General features: G+C 46.0%; 1 protein-coding gene across 1 annotated transcript in view; it reads right to left on the bottom strand.

Moving 5' to 3' along the window:
• Positions 1 to 14,925, bottom strand: part of LOC146178763 (uncharacterized) — a 95,332-nt gene that overhangs the window by 13,946 nt on the left and 66,461 nt on the right. Inside the window, exons 4-7 of the mRNA XM_084578543.1 lie at positions 8,254 to 8,432; positions 6,495 to 6,708; positions 2,478 to 2,657; positions 193 to 318 (exon numbers count right to left, since the gene is read on the bottom strand). Coding sequence (XP_084434669.1) covers positions 193 to 318; positions 2,478 to 2,657; positions 6,495 to 6,708; positions 8,254 to 8,432 — 699 coding nt within the window. The remainder of the gene's footprint in view (positions 1 to 192; positions 319 to 2,477; positions 2,658 to 6,494; positions 6,709 to 8,253; positions 8,433 to 14,925) is intronic.

Raw genomic sequence — 14,925 nt, 5'->3', positions numbered from 1 at the left:
TATTCTTGGCTACGACTCCCCGCCCTCCGTAAACTTCTTTTTCAGTGCAATTCAGTTACATTTCAATTGCGCAGCTCCACGCGTGACGTAAAGCTTTTTCGACAAATGCAGACTTTCTGGTCATGCCAACAGTGTCGAGTTCTCCGCCAACCTTAACGCGGTCGCGTTAAAGATATGACGCGCATGACTTACCAGCAAGAAATTGTGCGGAGCTGCCACCATTATCGTCGTCGCCTTCGTTGAGCTTTCTGCTGCCCTGCAGCAGTGGTTCCTCGTCATCGTACACGATGCTGTCGTTGGACGCCAGGGAAAGGCGAGCTGCGGAGAGGGAAAGACGGTGCACTTTTACCGGGGCTGTAGCGTCACCTAGGACGACGCCACAGGGCAGAAATGGACAACGGTATACTGATGAGTTACCTAAACGTGAACAGTAATTTGTTTAAAGCAGAAGACCCTGCTACGACCACGCTCAGTTCCCCCCTATAAGACATGCATATCACTCTAAAACGTTTTACACCCTTAAAGGTGTAGCGTTGTCCCAGGGCAAACACCGAATGAGTAGAGCAGCACTGCTGCACAGTGGAACATCCTTCGTTGTGCAAATGTCATTTTTTTGACATCGAAAATCGGTTGCCGTATTCTGTTGAGGCTGCAGCGCACTGCAGCCCTTACAGTGCTCAGGACACTGTTGCAGCGGTTTTTGGCTTTCAGGCCACATTTCTTTTTTTTTTTTTTTGCTTTTCATTATATGCCCCTCTTCCTTTTTACACAACGCAGGGTGGCCAATTGGAAACCCCTGATTGTTAACCACCATGCCTTACCACTGCCTCACCGTTTTTCCCGTAGGATTTTAGACCGGAAACACCTGAGCGGCTTTTTACACCCAAAAAGGTGTAAAAAATGTTTATCAGGCCCAGCACTGTTCATGTCCCGCCGCACGTACAGGCGCTCTTAGAGGCATGTTTTACAGCTGTGAAGAAAGTCTCTGGAAACTTTGCTATTGCACTACAGCAGAAGAAAAGCGCGAAGTGCTGCAAATGCCGGCCGACCCAGCCAACAAATCAAGACGCAGGGTGAACAGCAGCCATAACTGGAGTTTTGTTTTTAACTCACATTGCCTAGCATTTCATATAAATGCACCGCACGACTTTCTTTTTATCTTATCATATCGTTATGGCCCTCTCTCTTTGTGCAGTCCTAAATTAAACGAACTTAACTATACCGGTTGAAAAATCAAACGGACCAGGGAGCCGACCGCATTTTCCTTCAAGACACCTTAGCACAGAGCTCGAAAAACGAGAGCAGCAAGCACCCTCTACCATGCATAACGTTCTACCGGGAAATAACCTCACACAATATCATCAAATCACATAGACTCTCATACGATGCACATTGTTATCATAAATATCTTTCATAATTTATGTTAATGTACAAGAAACTATGATATCTTACGCAATTATATGCGATTTTTTTGTGATTTCTTACGTGAATTGAGTGAGACTGTGTGAGAAAATTGAGGTTATTGCCTCATACAATTTTTTCAGTGGGGTACCATGGACACCGACAGTGCGAACCACTACTTCCATGCTAGGTTTCAGGGAAGCAAGAAGTTATCCGCTTTCGCGGTTAGCCTGCTTCCTCTGGCACCCGCAAGACCCGCCATACTATTTTCGAGTCGTCCATTCATGATCATCATGATCATCATCAGCCTGACAAAGTCCTCGTCAGTGCATATGCCTCTACCCCATCCCTGTAATTAACCGCCAGGCGCATTCATACCCTCCCCTCCCCGATAAGCTTGACGTTCATTACCTGCAGACATAGCCTCTTCGGTTTGCGGCACTCCTTCAAGACTTAAGCTCTTGCGATTGTCATTTAACATATCTCTATTAAAGGAGTATAAAATTGTCGGTTTTAACAACTCCAAGCGACACGTGTGCTATGATCGAGTGACGTAGTAGCGGAAGGCTGCGGACGAAATTCAAGAGTTACATCGCACTGCCTTCTCACTGCGTACTGGGCATTATTTTATTTCGTCTCCATCGAAATGCAGCATCCGCGGCATGTCAAACCCTGCTATAGAACTTGAGGCAATACAGGTAAGTGAAACAGTGAAACGAGGTCATTTCGACTTAAATAAAGAACGCAATCACGAAGCTATCGCGGTTTATTTATTTATTCAAATACCTCACGGGCTCCGATTGCAGCATTATGTGAAGGGGGTTATATAACTGGGGTGCGAAACAGAAGCAAGTAGAAGATGGTTATTTTAACATCGTTATTTTCAAAACATTATCATTATACAGTGGCAAACAAACACAAGAAAAGAGAACAAAATTGGAAAAGCACACTATAGAACACACTTCAGTAACAGCACACTTTAGAACAAAATGCTGCTTATTTTTTCTTTGAAAATAACATAATCTGAAATGTGAACAATGTTGTCAGGAAGACTATTCCCGAACGCAGCGACTTACGAGTGCACGTTTCAGGGACGCTGTCGTTCCAGGTGTTTCCGCGTAGGCAGACGAGCGTCCTGGAGTCTGCGAGGGTGTCGTTGAACAGGTGGTCTTTGCAACATTTGTACAGCGCCGTGTCCTCTGCCCGATGTACCAGGTAGCCCAGCCGTGGCGCCGCCGGTGTCGGACAACCCATGACTGCGTCAGGCACCCGATTATAAAATAGCCGCTCCTGTACATCAACCACCGATTTAGTTTCTATATGCGAGTATGTAGATGCGATACTGTATAAACATCGTAGAGAGTTAAGAACTTACAGCGGTAACGCTTGACATTGTGGTTAATCATAGTAACTCTAGTTGATAAGCTCACACAGCGCCAGCTAGCGACGTCTCGCGTGGACAACGGGACCAGGCACTGTTGCAGGCATTGCGCTAGCCGCGGAACCCCGCGCTCAGGTGTCGCAGTTATGAATAATTGTATGCTAACGCGCTCTATTATTGAGTGAAGAGTTCTGGCGTAAGCGGAAGCACTACGTGATTTCATTTGTTCATGCAGATCTCCTGGTCCTCGCTAAAAGTCCTTATGGGACCACTCACTATACTACATGTCTCTCAAGGTGGCTGTTATGACCACTTATAGTGCCGGAGGGAGGAGGTCTCCGACCCGCGCTAGAATGCAAGGAATGCATGGTTCCTAAGCGCACGACGTTCTGATCGATGTGTACTAGCTGTTCACGCGTTAGCTGTCGCCTATTTAATCGGCGAATTGTGCACGCGCGCGCTATTATTAAAATTGTGGGAGTACATACAGTCGCCGGTCAAGCTGAGAAATCTTGGTCTTGCAGTACTATGTTTGTGAATGGTCGTTTTGTTTACGGCCTGCGCAAGTTTATTGTTTAGTATTTCTCGCTTAGTTGGTTTTTGGATTTATGTGTCATTTAAACACGTTATTTTTTTATTTTTTGTAAAGTGTAATTAAAACACATTTTCAAAAAGAAATTATTTCCATTTATTTGATCTTCCAGTCTCCGTCGCACCGGCCCTAACGAGACTGTTCGGAAAAAAAAAAAAAAACAGCCTTTTGTCCCTGATGTCGAAAGCAGACTGAAACGTAGTGGTTTCGCGATCAATTTTACATACGACAGAAGAGCTGGAGCTAAATTTCGCTGCAAGGTTTTTTCACGTCAGATACAGTCAAGCACACTGGCGAAGCGTGGGGATCACTTGTTTCATCGCATGCTGTTAATTGATGGGGAAAAATAGTCTCTTTAATGTCTGCCCTTTGTGTAAAACAATGTGTAAAAGAGGCCGCCAGCTGCTTTCTCTCCCTCCTTTTATTCCACTTTCCACCTTCCCTCGAATAACTAGAAACGAGCTCCCTTGGATGGAGCCAGTCTTGAAGCAGTGCTGATTTGTCAAGCAAGAACTGAAGACCCGTCTACGAAAGCCGCGTCTAACAGCATAACAGGGGCGGCACTTTTCAGTACAAACTGAAATACACTGATAAACATGCACCGAATTTTACAACCGGAAAAGATAAGCATTTCTTCAACGCCCATGTCTACCAGTTGATTATTCAGTACCATTTACAGCTGGTCACGGCAGAAGACTAGAAAAATTCGGAAACCAGCAACACGGTGAAACAAAGATATATCCTTGGAATAGTGCAGTGATTCTGTGTTCTGAGGCATTGTTCCACAAGGCAAGCCGTTGCCGATCGGGAGGCTTCACCACCCAGCTATCAAATCTGTCACCAAGTTGGGGCCGTCGCCTCGTCTCCCAGTCCTTTCAAGGACACCGACGTCTTTGATAATTCTAACAAAACGAAAAAGAAAACAAAAAGCCCTCCACCACAGACCATGCGTAAACGGCAGGAAAGCGTCATGTTCTGGCTCGCGCGACGGTCAGGCACCTGTTCCATCACTGCATCATATCGGGGACTTCTGGTTTAGCGCAAAACACAGCCAAATATGGCAAACCATGTTTTTCTTTAAACTAAACTTCTACTCGCGGTTCTTATTCTCACGGCTAAATCACTCAACTCCTATGTTTTACTTGTTACATTGCACGACCTTTTTCTGCTAAGATAGTTCCCAAGTACGTGTTGCCCTTTCCAAAATAGAAAACCCGCATCAGGGAGCCCCAAATCCGACTAAAAATTGTTAAACTCAATATTAGCGTCAAAAGGCTAATTTTTGCGTACTTTGTAATATAACACGTAAACGATAAAACCGGGAGTTTAAACATATTGGAAAGCACATATTTCTTTTCCGACTAGACACTTCTCACTGCGAATAATTTTCAGAATATCCTGCCTATACTTCCGTATACATTAAACTTGCAAACAAACGTACATCTTTCTTTCCTGCCTGCAAGCTGCTGTCTGCAGACACTATCACTTGCAGAAAAATGTCATCTGATTCACTTTAGTTTGCCGCGCACTCTGTGGGCGATTGTCCGTTCATATATCCAGTTTTGGGCGGGATTACAGCGCTGCTATCTTCATACACCTTCATATCGAGTCGATCGTTTGAATTATATTTACGATCAGTTCATTCACAGTTTGAGCGGCATTTACTCTGGATACGGAGTCCGGCCACAATAATTAAGATCGAATTCGTAATATCTGTCCACATTAGGGTTCCAGTTTACAAATGATAATGTTTAGTTGCCTGAACTTGCGAGCGACTCTTTCCCAAACTTCTGCGCATACTCGATAGCCTCCAGTAAGTTGGACCGCAGTTCAGCAGATTCGACGATTGCAATAAAAAAATGCTGCAAAAATCAACGGAAGGCGTGTTGGGGTGTTCAAAAATTCGCCCCCTTGAGATCTCAGTAACATCATGCGCTCACAGCGACTTTCTCTTGCAGAAGTGAATATAATTGCAAAAATACTTCCGCATTGTAAACAGGATTGGAGTGCCATGAAAATCGCCAATAAAACCGCCAAAAGGACTAAAAAGCGCTAAATATCCCGCTTTGTCGCAATACAGTTTCAACAGCTAAACAATGTAATCCCCGCTAAATTTAGAGGGAGAACCACTAACTTGGCAAAGCACCACTATATATAAGTGCTAAATACTTCTCGATGATCTGCAAGCTTTTGAAAAAAACATGAGGGACACTTAGATGTCTCTTAAAAGCAAAACAGCGAAAGCCTACCCTTCCTCTTTCATTTGTCTCTCATCGCTAAGCATTTTTACTCGTTTCCAGTAAGTTGCGGTGAACGTTACTAGATACTAGAATCTAGTAACGTTGGTTGCGGTCATACAAGTTTGCGTTTGACATACTGGTCGTTTCGTAGTCATGAGCAGTCATCATGAGTCATGCCTAGTAATTTTACTCATTTTCAATCAGTTGCGGTTATTAAAAGTCGTGATTTGACATATTGGTCGTTACACGTTATCCTTAGTCACTACTCATCATCATTATTAGTCATTAACATTAGTCATTAGCTCTATCGATGTTTGTTTGTAAGTTTTTTCATTACCTATCACCATCAATCGTTTTCATTCTTAATCTCCTTCCTCACTCGTCCGCTATTTGCAAATGACACGTCAGCAAACTGATGCGACGCACTGATGCGACACACACGTCACGCGCATAGATTTTCTTTCGCTCCATTAGACCAAACAGCTTTCGCCTTGAAAAGGCCCAGTTCCACGACACTCCTGAGTGCGCAAAGCATCATAGATTTTAGCGTCATATATTTCATTTCCGGGTTGTCGAAATTATACCGCAGCCCTCCACTGCGGCACCGCTATATCTCCGCGTTCACTCCCACCTTCTTCTTGCCTCCTCTTACGACGGCGCGGTTCAGGTGTACACGGAACAAACGTGACAGATACTGCGCCTTTCGTTTCCTGTGAAGCAATTTATTTATTTCATCTGAGAAAACCGAAAATTCGTGTGGAAAATTACATTTACTGCCAAAGTGAGTAAAACTGGAAGTCGAATTTTCAAAAACTGAAAGCCGAGAAGACCAACTCTTATAGGCATGTCGTATGTTTATGCAGAAAGCGTGCACACTCACACTTGTACTTGAGCAAGAATCCCCTGGCCGGCACGAAGTTCCTGGTGCGTAACCGCACCACCAGCCTACGCCCCGTGGAGCGCAGTGTACGCAGGCTGAGGCGAGACTCCCCGCAGGCGACCAGCAGCGGCCGTCCGGCCTCGAACACGCTCAGCGCGTCCTCGGCACAGTCGGCCTCGGTCAGGGACTCGCCCAGCGGGCCCGGGGCACCGGGCTGCAGAGAGAACCGCGCAGCGCGCAGGCCTCAGAACAATGCCTTCGGGGAGATTTGGTATGCAGAAAGCGCAGGGAAGTGTAATCATTGAAGAACACCGAGCAAAATGAACATAGGCTGAGTGGGAGTCACAGTGCGCGTCGAGAGGACTGTCTTTGAGTCCTCACGTTAAACATTTGCTGCCTGTCGTATTTTTTACCCATGTTCTTTGCTTTGAAATGTTAGCACGAAAACCTACCTTGCGAGTTTTCGGCAATTGTTTAGCATTTTTTTAACCGTCTTTGTTGGCTTTTAGCTTCTTATAGCCTAAAAATTTGGTTCATCGTGATCTTGTTTAGGCATGTTTCTAGCCTTCAAAGGCATTCTCACAAACCTTAACGCTGGGCTTTTAGTCGCAACTAAGCTTTCAGCCGTTTGTTCTCCTTGGCCGTAGTGCAACCATTTTTCCCGTTCCTTTAGAGCTGAGAAAGGTTCCTTGCAAAGATCACTAATTTGATCTTGCACCGGATATTTCGATATAGCGCAGTTACGACCTTCTACTTACGCGTACTTAATTCAAGGCCCCTCTAAAAATGCTGTGTCATCAGGGCGGTGCATATACTTGGCAGCCGCCTTTTGCACTATGCCGAAACCTGTCCCCTGGTATAGAAGTCCATTAATGCATCGTCCACTCAACGGATCCATCTCCAACTGCACCCGTACAATGGCCATTTGGCTGATCCTACGCGTCAGACACTGAGCCTTCCACGACACTCTTGACTCAGCGTGTCATTCACACAATCAGCGCCCGTCCTGTTGATTGCCTGTCGATATGTCATCATCATCAGCCTGAATATACCCACTGCAGGGCGAAGGCCTCTCCCATATTTCTCCACTTAACCCGGTTCTGTGCTAGCTGCATCCACTTGACCCCTGCGAACTTCTTAACCTCATCCGCACACCTAACTATCTGCCGCCCCCTGCTACGCTTTCCTTCTCTTGGAATCCAATATATCATAAGCAACAATCGGTTATCCTCTATTCAGACTACATGTCCCGCCCATGCCCATTTCTTCTTCTTGATTTCCACTAGAATGTCAGTAACGAGTTATTTCTCTGATCAACTCTGCACGCTTCCTAGGCTTAACGTTACCCCTACCATTTTTCGTTCCATAGCCCTCTGCGTTGTTCTCAACTTAAGTAGAACCCTTTTGGTTAGCCTTCACGTTTCAGCCCCATAGGTGAGTACAGGTAAGATGCAACTGTTGTATACTTTCCTCTTGAGCAATACCGGTAAGCTGCTAGTCATAACCTGCGAGTGCTTGCCAAATGCACTCCATCCCAATCTTATTCTTCTTGCTATTTCCTTTTCATGTTCCGGATCTGTCCATGTGTTCGTCCTTATTTTTCGATGCGAACCTTTTTCCCTGTCAAGAAAGAACCAACTAGCCCATAAACCCGTTATAAACTTAGCTGCAGGTTATTTCATTAGGACCTCCTTGTAGTTGGGATCGGAGTCGGAGCCACAGTGTGAAAACGTTCTTTTTTCTTTTCAAGAGCGCTCACCCTGGGCGGCCTGATGGAGACGTCGAGTATCCTGAGCGTGATGGTCTGTCCCGGAGAGGCCTCCAGGAGCCAGGAGCAGTTGGACAACGCAGGGTAGAAGTGCGGGAATCCCGGGGAGGAGAGGTAGCCCTCGGCCGGAGCTCGCACGTGGGCGCCGCACTTGTGCATCAGCCAGCGCTCTGCACACACGGGGCACGGGAAAGAGAGGTGGAGTCATAAATGACTCTTTTATGCCAATTCTATTATATTGTGGACAGCGAGGACTTCTGCGGAGATTCGCACACACTGAAGACACAAGCGCACTTTTTCCTTAGCTGGTGGGCATTACGTCGAGAAAAGGAATCTCGGCAACGGTACATTGCCGCATTTTGATGAAGGTCGAATACACGTAAAACCACTCCTGTGTCGTACAATATCAGTGCACGGTAATAAACCCTATGCGCTCGAAACGAATCCACTGAGCTATCTCAGTTCCTCATAGTACGTACGCAGCTCCGGGATGTTAAACCTTTCGTGGCGCACACAAACGCTACTTCCAATATCTGAATGACACAAGTCCGTCCAATACAGCGCAGAGGCCACTGAACGTTTTTTCCCTTCTCACAGACACATTTCTTTTGTTGTGCTTGTAATGTCCTAAGACGTTATTCGGTTTGTCGCGACGCTAACAGATAGGAACAGGAAGCAGGTTCATTTCTCGTTAAGTGGCAGCGCCAAAAAGACTAAGTTAAATGATCCCTGCGTATTGTAGGCGAAATCAAGACCTGGGAACTTGAGCAGATACTACCTCTGCAAGCGCGTTGCTTCTGCTGGCTGCCTGTGAGTTTAGTTTTATCTGAATTGTTCCTCGTAATGCACCAACGCGTTTAAGAATGCGCTTTAACCAGTTTGATCTGGTTGCGTGTTTCACGTAAATGGCAGGCAACAAATTGGTACGTAGTGAAGTATAATTTGCGGAATTTGAACTCCCGCGTTTTTCCTTGCCAGAAAGTACAATATACCTGCTATCAAAACCATATACCCGCGACATCTTAATGGGCAATGAGTCTCATTTTCTGATACTCGTCGACAGTCTATCAACAGTGTCTTGTAAAGCATGAATAGATTTTGAACGAGCGAAACTGTCCACCCCAACGAAAAAAAAAAAAAAAGAATACTTACTTACGCTGTTTCAGTTCAGTTCAGTCGTTCAGTCGTGTCCGACTCTTCGTGACCCTATAGACCATGTCACGCCACGCTTCCTAATATCACATAACTTCATCTGCAGTGCCTCGAGGATGCCATCTAACCACCGCGTTCGCTGCCTACCCCTCCTCCGGTGACCCTCAACCTTTCCCAACATCAAATCTTTCTCCAGCGACTTCTCTCTTCTCATCAGATGACCAAAGTTTAGTTTAGATGACGCGCTGTTTAGTTTTTTTTTTAAGCATAAAATGAGTTTACATCCTGTTGTCGGCGACGTTGAGGTCACGTCGAGCCAACATCCTGTCACCGATTTCCAGCTATCCAAACACTGAAAAAGATTTAACGAGACGAGCTGTCTGTTCTCTATCGCACCCGCGATACATCAGTGGTGCGGGCGGAGTCTTGTCTTTGGACTCCATCTTACCTTATGTTCTCTATCGCACAGGACCGGCATTACCTTAATGTGCACTGGTGAAAGGCGCGAAACTATCTCACTTCTCGATGCAAACCCCAAACGAGCCGTGAGAGGAACTGCTAAAAGCAGAGCAGTGGCGCCAGATGGCAGGGCAGCACCGGCTATAAACCCATCCCATGCTTGTATTTACCTTTTCTCAAAAGCTCATTCCACACTAAAGAAAGGTTATAAACACCATTGACTACCGCATAAGTGCACCCATTTAATGTCAGAAAACTGTGGTGAACTCATAGACTAAGCACGCATCCACCGCTGCTGCACTTTGATAGAGCGTTTTAACTTATACACCTCGTTTCTGTTTTTCGTTTCTTGCAATGCATATATATATATTTTTAAATTTTGATCTAACAGCTTTCGAAGTAGCTTATAGGTGTGTCGCAACTCAGCCGAAAAGATCTGATCAAACAAGAAACATTGGCTTGAAAATGAGGGCAGCGTTGCGCCAAAGGTCACCGGAGACCTCCCGTCTGTGCTGTCCATCATATATCTCGCCCTTCTCACACAATGAAACTGTGCACAAACAGTTCACACGTTTCCTCACTCCAAACGGGGACACGCCTCTAAACCTCATCAGGGCTCTTTCTTGAGACTGCGGTAAATGGATCAGTAAATTTACTTGCTGCTATCGCGCGAATTAGCTCAGGCAGAAAATACGTAAGAGAACGTACAAAAGAAGAAGCAGAACAAATATACTTGCGACCCAGTCTGGCTTTGAAGACAGCGGGATTAACTCAATCCAGGTGTCTCGTACAGCGTAATTAAAATAGAAAAGAAGAATGAGGAAAGAGGCTCCTTCCTCAGCGCCATCTGACGCGGTGCTCCTGCTGCTTCCCGCTTGTTTCGTTCGCGTTAAGTTAGCTCAGCGTGTAAAACGCGGAAGCGCGTTCTCTTCCGGCAAGCACAGCGGGATTGTAAGCGCGGTGCTCTCCTGTGGACTACATAGATGCTACTCGGAAGAAGGCTCGAGCACTAGAAAACTGCGGGAGTTGTTTCTACGAAGCGGACTGCACGGCGGTTGGTTTAAAGCTTTCGACTTAGCCGGAACTACTTTTTCTCTCTGCGTATATTTATCTGTGAAACGTTCTGAAACCGCATGTGGATTATGGACAACAAGAACAACAAGAAAAAGGTCGTAGCTGTTGTGCCGCTTCGTTCCAAGCTTTGCCGCCGCAGCGACGGTCGTTATCGCGAGCATGGTTAGCGACCAGCTGGGGCACGTGGCGTTCGTGATCGGGGAGGGTAAATAAAATCTCCCCATATATTTTTTTACGTCGCGTCAGAAGCAAGACAGATTATTTATTACAACCAAGTTTGTTTTTCTTTTCTTCGTCCCAAAGGATTCTCCCGCAGCTGTCGCTAAGCACGAAAGCGTTAGGTTTCAAAACTGTTATATATATATATATATATATATATATATATATATATATATATATATATATATATATATATATATATATATATATATATATATATATATATATATATATATATATATATATATATATATATATATATATATCTTCGTTCATGAAGTGAAGCAGAGAATCGCCTCGACACCCCATTCTCCAAGCAACGTCACTGCGAGCATTTAATTCAGCTGCCTCATTTGCAGTGTGCCAAGCGAACGACCATTTTCGGTGAAGGTCGGAGTTTTTGACTGCGGATTCTCCTGGGTTCTTCATCGAAACTAAATCAGGCGTTGATTCTACAGTATCAATCTGGCAAGGGCTCGGGATAGGCCTTTAGTTTGATTCTCGGATCTCCTGAACCCTAGAAACCATGCGAGCGTGAATTGTACGTGATCAGTGTTAATACCAATCACCGGGCCAGAGTTGTCCCAGTGCCAAATCAACCCCGCACCTCCACCAAGTGAAATGGGTTTTACTGAGGGTTCAACGGAATATAGTCCTCTGTAAGCTGCACGGCGAACAGCGCAGCAACACAGTCCGTCTAGGCACAAAACCAGCGAGCTCGAGCAGCGCAGTGGCACTTCGTTGTCCTCTTCCTCGTGTTGCGTGACATCCGCTCTTCGTTCACTACAGTAGGTATAATATATGATTCTAGTTCGATTTCATTCCAATATTCATATATTTTCTTGCAGACTTCATGAATGAATCAAACTCTACAACCCGTCCTTCGGTCCATCTTCTTCATCTGCCCAGTCCCAGTGATGCCAGGGGCTGGGCGTGGTTTCGTCCGTTCACAAAAGCCGAAAGAAAATTAATGAATGTTGGAATGGATACTAATTGGAAACGTTATAATAAAACGACCTATTTTGCGCATTTTGAAGTCATCTGGAATGCAGCAGTGGTTTTGGAATGAATCATTTCTGTGACTTGCACACCCTGGGCACCGGCGAATCGCTTACTGTCCAAACACAAGAACAGCCCTGGTATTTCAGTTACTGTGTCGGTGACGACAGTTGGGGGATTATACTTCCAATTATTTCAGTCTCGTGGTCCGCATCTGCGCTCACTACGTGCCCTAAGTAAAGGTATTTCTCTGCCACTTCGAGCGCCTCGCTTCTTACCGTAAACTTCTGTTATCAATGTTTGGTCGTCCATTACGCCTCTTTATTGCATTAATTGAGGCATCCCCTCTATGTCGGAGATATGGACAGTAGCTGACGTTACGCGATCGTTCCGCTTTACTGCATATTGCAGGAGCCATACATACGATGACTGTCGCTAAGGGGGCCATTGAAGGCCTGTGCACTGTAGTTTCCTCGAACGACAACGACCGGCCGACACGCCCATCGTTACGAAAACGTATATATCGTAAAACTGGCCGACTGTGCACGGAGGTGTGCACGTAAGCCTCCGCGACATACGAACAGGCTATTAAGAGCATAGGTCTCCGGCTGACAGAGCACAAGTCTGCCCTGAACCCAGAGTGACATGGGCGCCCGCAAACGCGGACCTCAAGTCTCCTGATGAGCAATAGGTGTAACGTGCAAAGTCGCAGACGCCTAATGGATGCCATAACATCCGGCTGCTACCTTGTAAGCCCGGCAGTGAGCTTCCATTCAAACAAGGAACCAATGTGCAAACGCCAATTTTAACACAAGAAGAAACAAAACTAACCAAGATTTTCTGAATAATTAAAATGATTTTCTCTTTCCATTAGCAGGCTTCAAGACACATCTTGGAGGCAACTTCAAGCCCAGCGATGTACGCTCACATATGTTTGGCACTCTATTCACCTGCTTGCAAACACTGCAGACAACACGGCACGCTGTCACTCATTCTATGGGCTTGCCCTTAATATTGTTACCGGGAAACGCGTGGACGACGAAGTGATGTAGTCGTAGACAACGACGACGACCGCCGAGGAGCGCGTGAATGATGAAAGGCTGTTCTAGAAGACGACGACGCAGAGAGTGTGAATGCTCAACGGCCCTTGAATATCAGTTCAGTTCAGGCGTTCAGTCGTGTCCGACTCTTCGTGGCCCTATGGACCATGTCACGCCACGCTTTCCGGTCTCTCACTACCTTCCTAACATCACATAACTTCATCTGCAATGCCTCGAGGATGCCATCTAACCATCGCGTTCGCTGCCTACCCCTTCTCCGGCGACCCTCAACCTTTCCCAACATCAAATCTTTCTCCAGCGACTCCTCTCTTCTCATCAGATGACCAAAGTAGCTGAGCTTTAACTTTAGAATTTGACCCTCCAATGAGCAGTCAGGGTTTATGGTCGACAATATCGACTGATTTGATCTTCTGGCAGTCCAAGGAACTCTTAAGAGTCTTCGCCAGCACCGCAATTCAAACGCGTCAATTCTTCGGCGGTCAGCATTTTTCACAGTCCAACTCTCGCATCCATACATCACATCTGGAAAGACCATAGCACGGGTTATACGGATCTTGGTTGGCAGACTAATGTCTCTGCTCTTTACTAGGCGATCAAGGCTAACCATTGCTCTCTTTCCCAGAAGCAGGCGTCTCCTAATTTCATGGCTGCAGTCTCCTTCCGAGGTAATCTTGGCGCCCAAGAACAGAAAATCTGTCACAGCTTCCACTTCTTGTCCATTGATGCTCCAGGACTTGATAGGGCAAGACGCCATGATCTTCGTCTTTTTAATGTTCAGTTTAAGCCCAAACTTCTCACTCTCTTCTTGTACGCGCATCAGAAGTCTCTTGAGTTCCACTTCACTTTCTGCCATTAAAGTGGTATCATCCGCATATCTAAGGTTGTTGATACGTTTTCCAGCAATCTTCACTCCAGCTGAAGACTCGTCCAGACCGGCCTTCCTCATGATGCACTCTGCATATAGGTTAAATAGGCAGGGCGACAGTATGCAGCCTTGCCTCACCCCTTTCTCAATCGGAAACCAATCAGTAAGACCATGCCCAGTTCTGACTGTGGCCTCTTGCCCTTCATACAGGTTCCTGAGGAGACAGATGAGGTGAATTGGAACTCCCATCTCTCGGAGAGCTTGCCACAATCTGCTGTGATCTACGCAGTCAAACGCTTTCGCATAATCAATAAAGCAGAAGTAAATGGGTTTCTGGAACTCTCTTGCGTTTTCCATGATCCAGCGAAGGTTGGCAATTTGGTCTCTAGTTCCTCTGCCCTTGCGAAACCCAGCTTGCACGTCCGGAAGCTCCCGATCCACATACTGCTGCAGCCTACCTTGCAGGATTTTTAACATCACCTTGCTAGCATGCGAAATAAGCGCGATCGTGCGGTAGTTGGAACAATCTTTGGCACTGCCTTTCTTTGGAATGGGGATGTAAACTGACCTCCTCCAATCCTGTGGCCACTGCAGGGTTGTCCAAATCTTTTGACATAATGTATGCAGTGTGTTAACAGCGTCGTGGTTGAGGTTTTGAAGCAACTCAGCTGGAATACCATCAATTCCGCTTGCTTTGTTCTTAGCAAGGCTGGCTAAGGCCCATTCAACTTCACTCTTCAGGATGCCCGGCTCGAGATCAGTAATCACAACCGTCCACTATACTATACTCTTGAAGTCTATGCGCCGAGTTCTGCCCCTCGCAGCGCAAGTCCT

This window comes from Amblyomma maculatum, chromosome 9, assembly GCF_055883805.1.
Source record: "Amblyomma maculatum isolate TAMU_Amacu chromosome 9, ASM5588380v1, whole genome shotgun sequence".
NCBI lineage: Eukaryota > Metazoa > Arthropoda > Arachnida > Ixodida > Ixodidae > Amblyomma > Amblyomma maculatum.
Note: the sequence above shows the minus strand (reverse complement) of the source record. Positions and strands in the feature narration are given on the sequence as shown.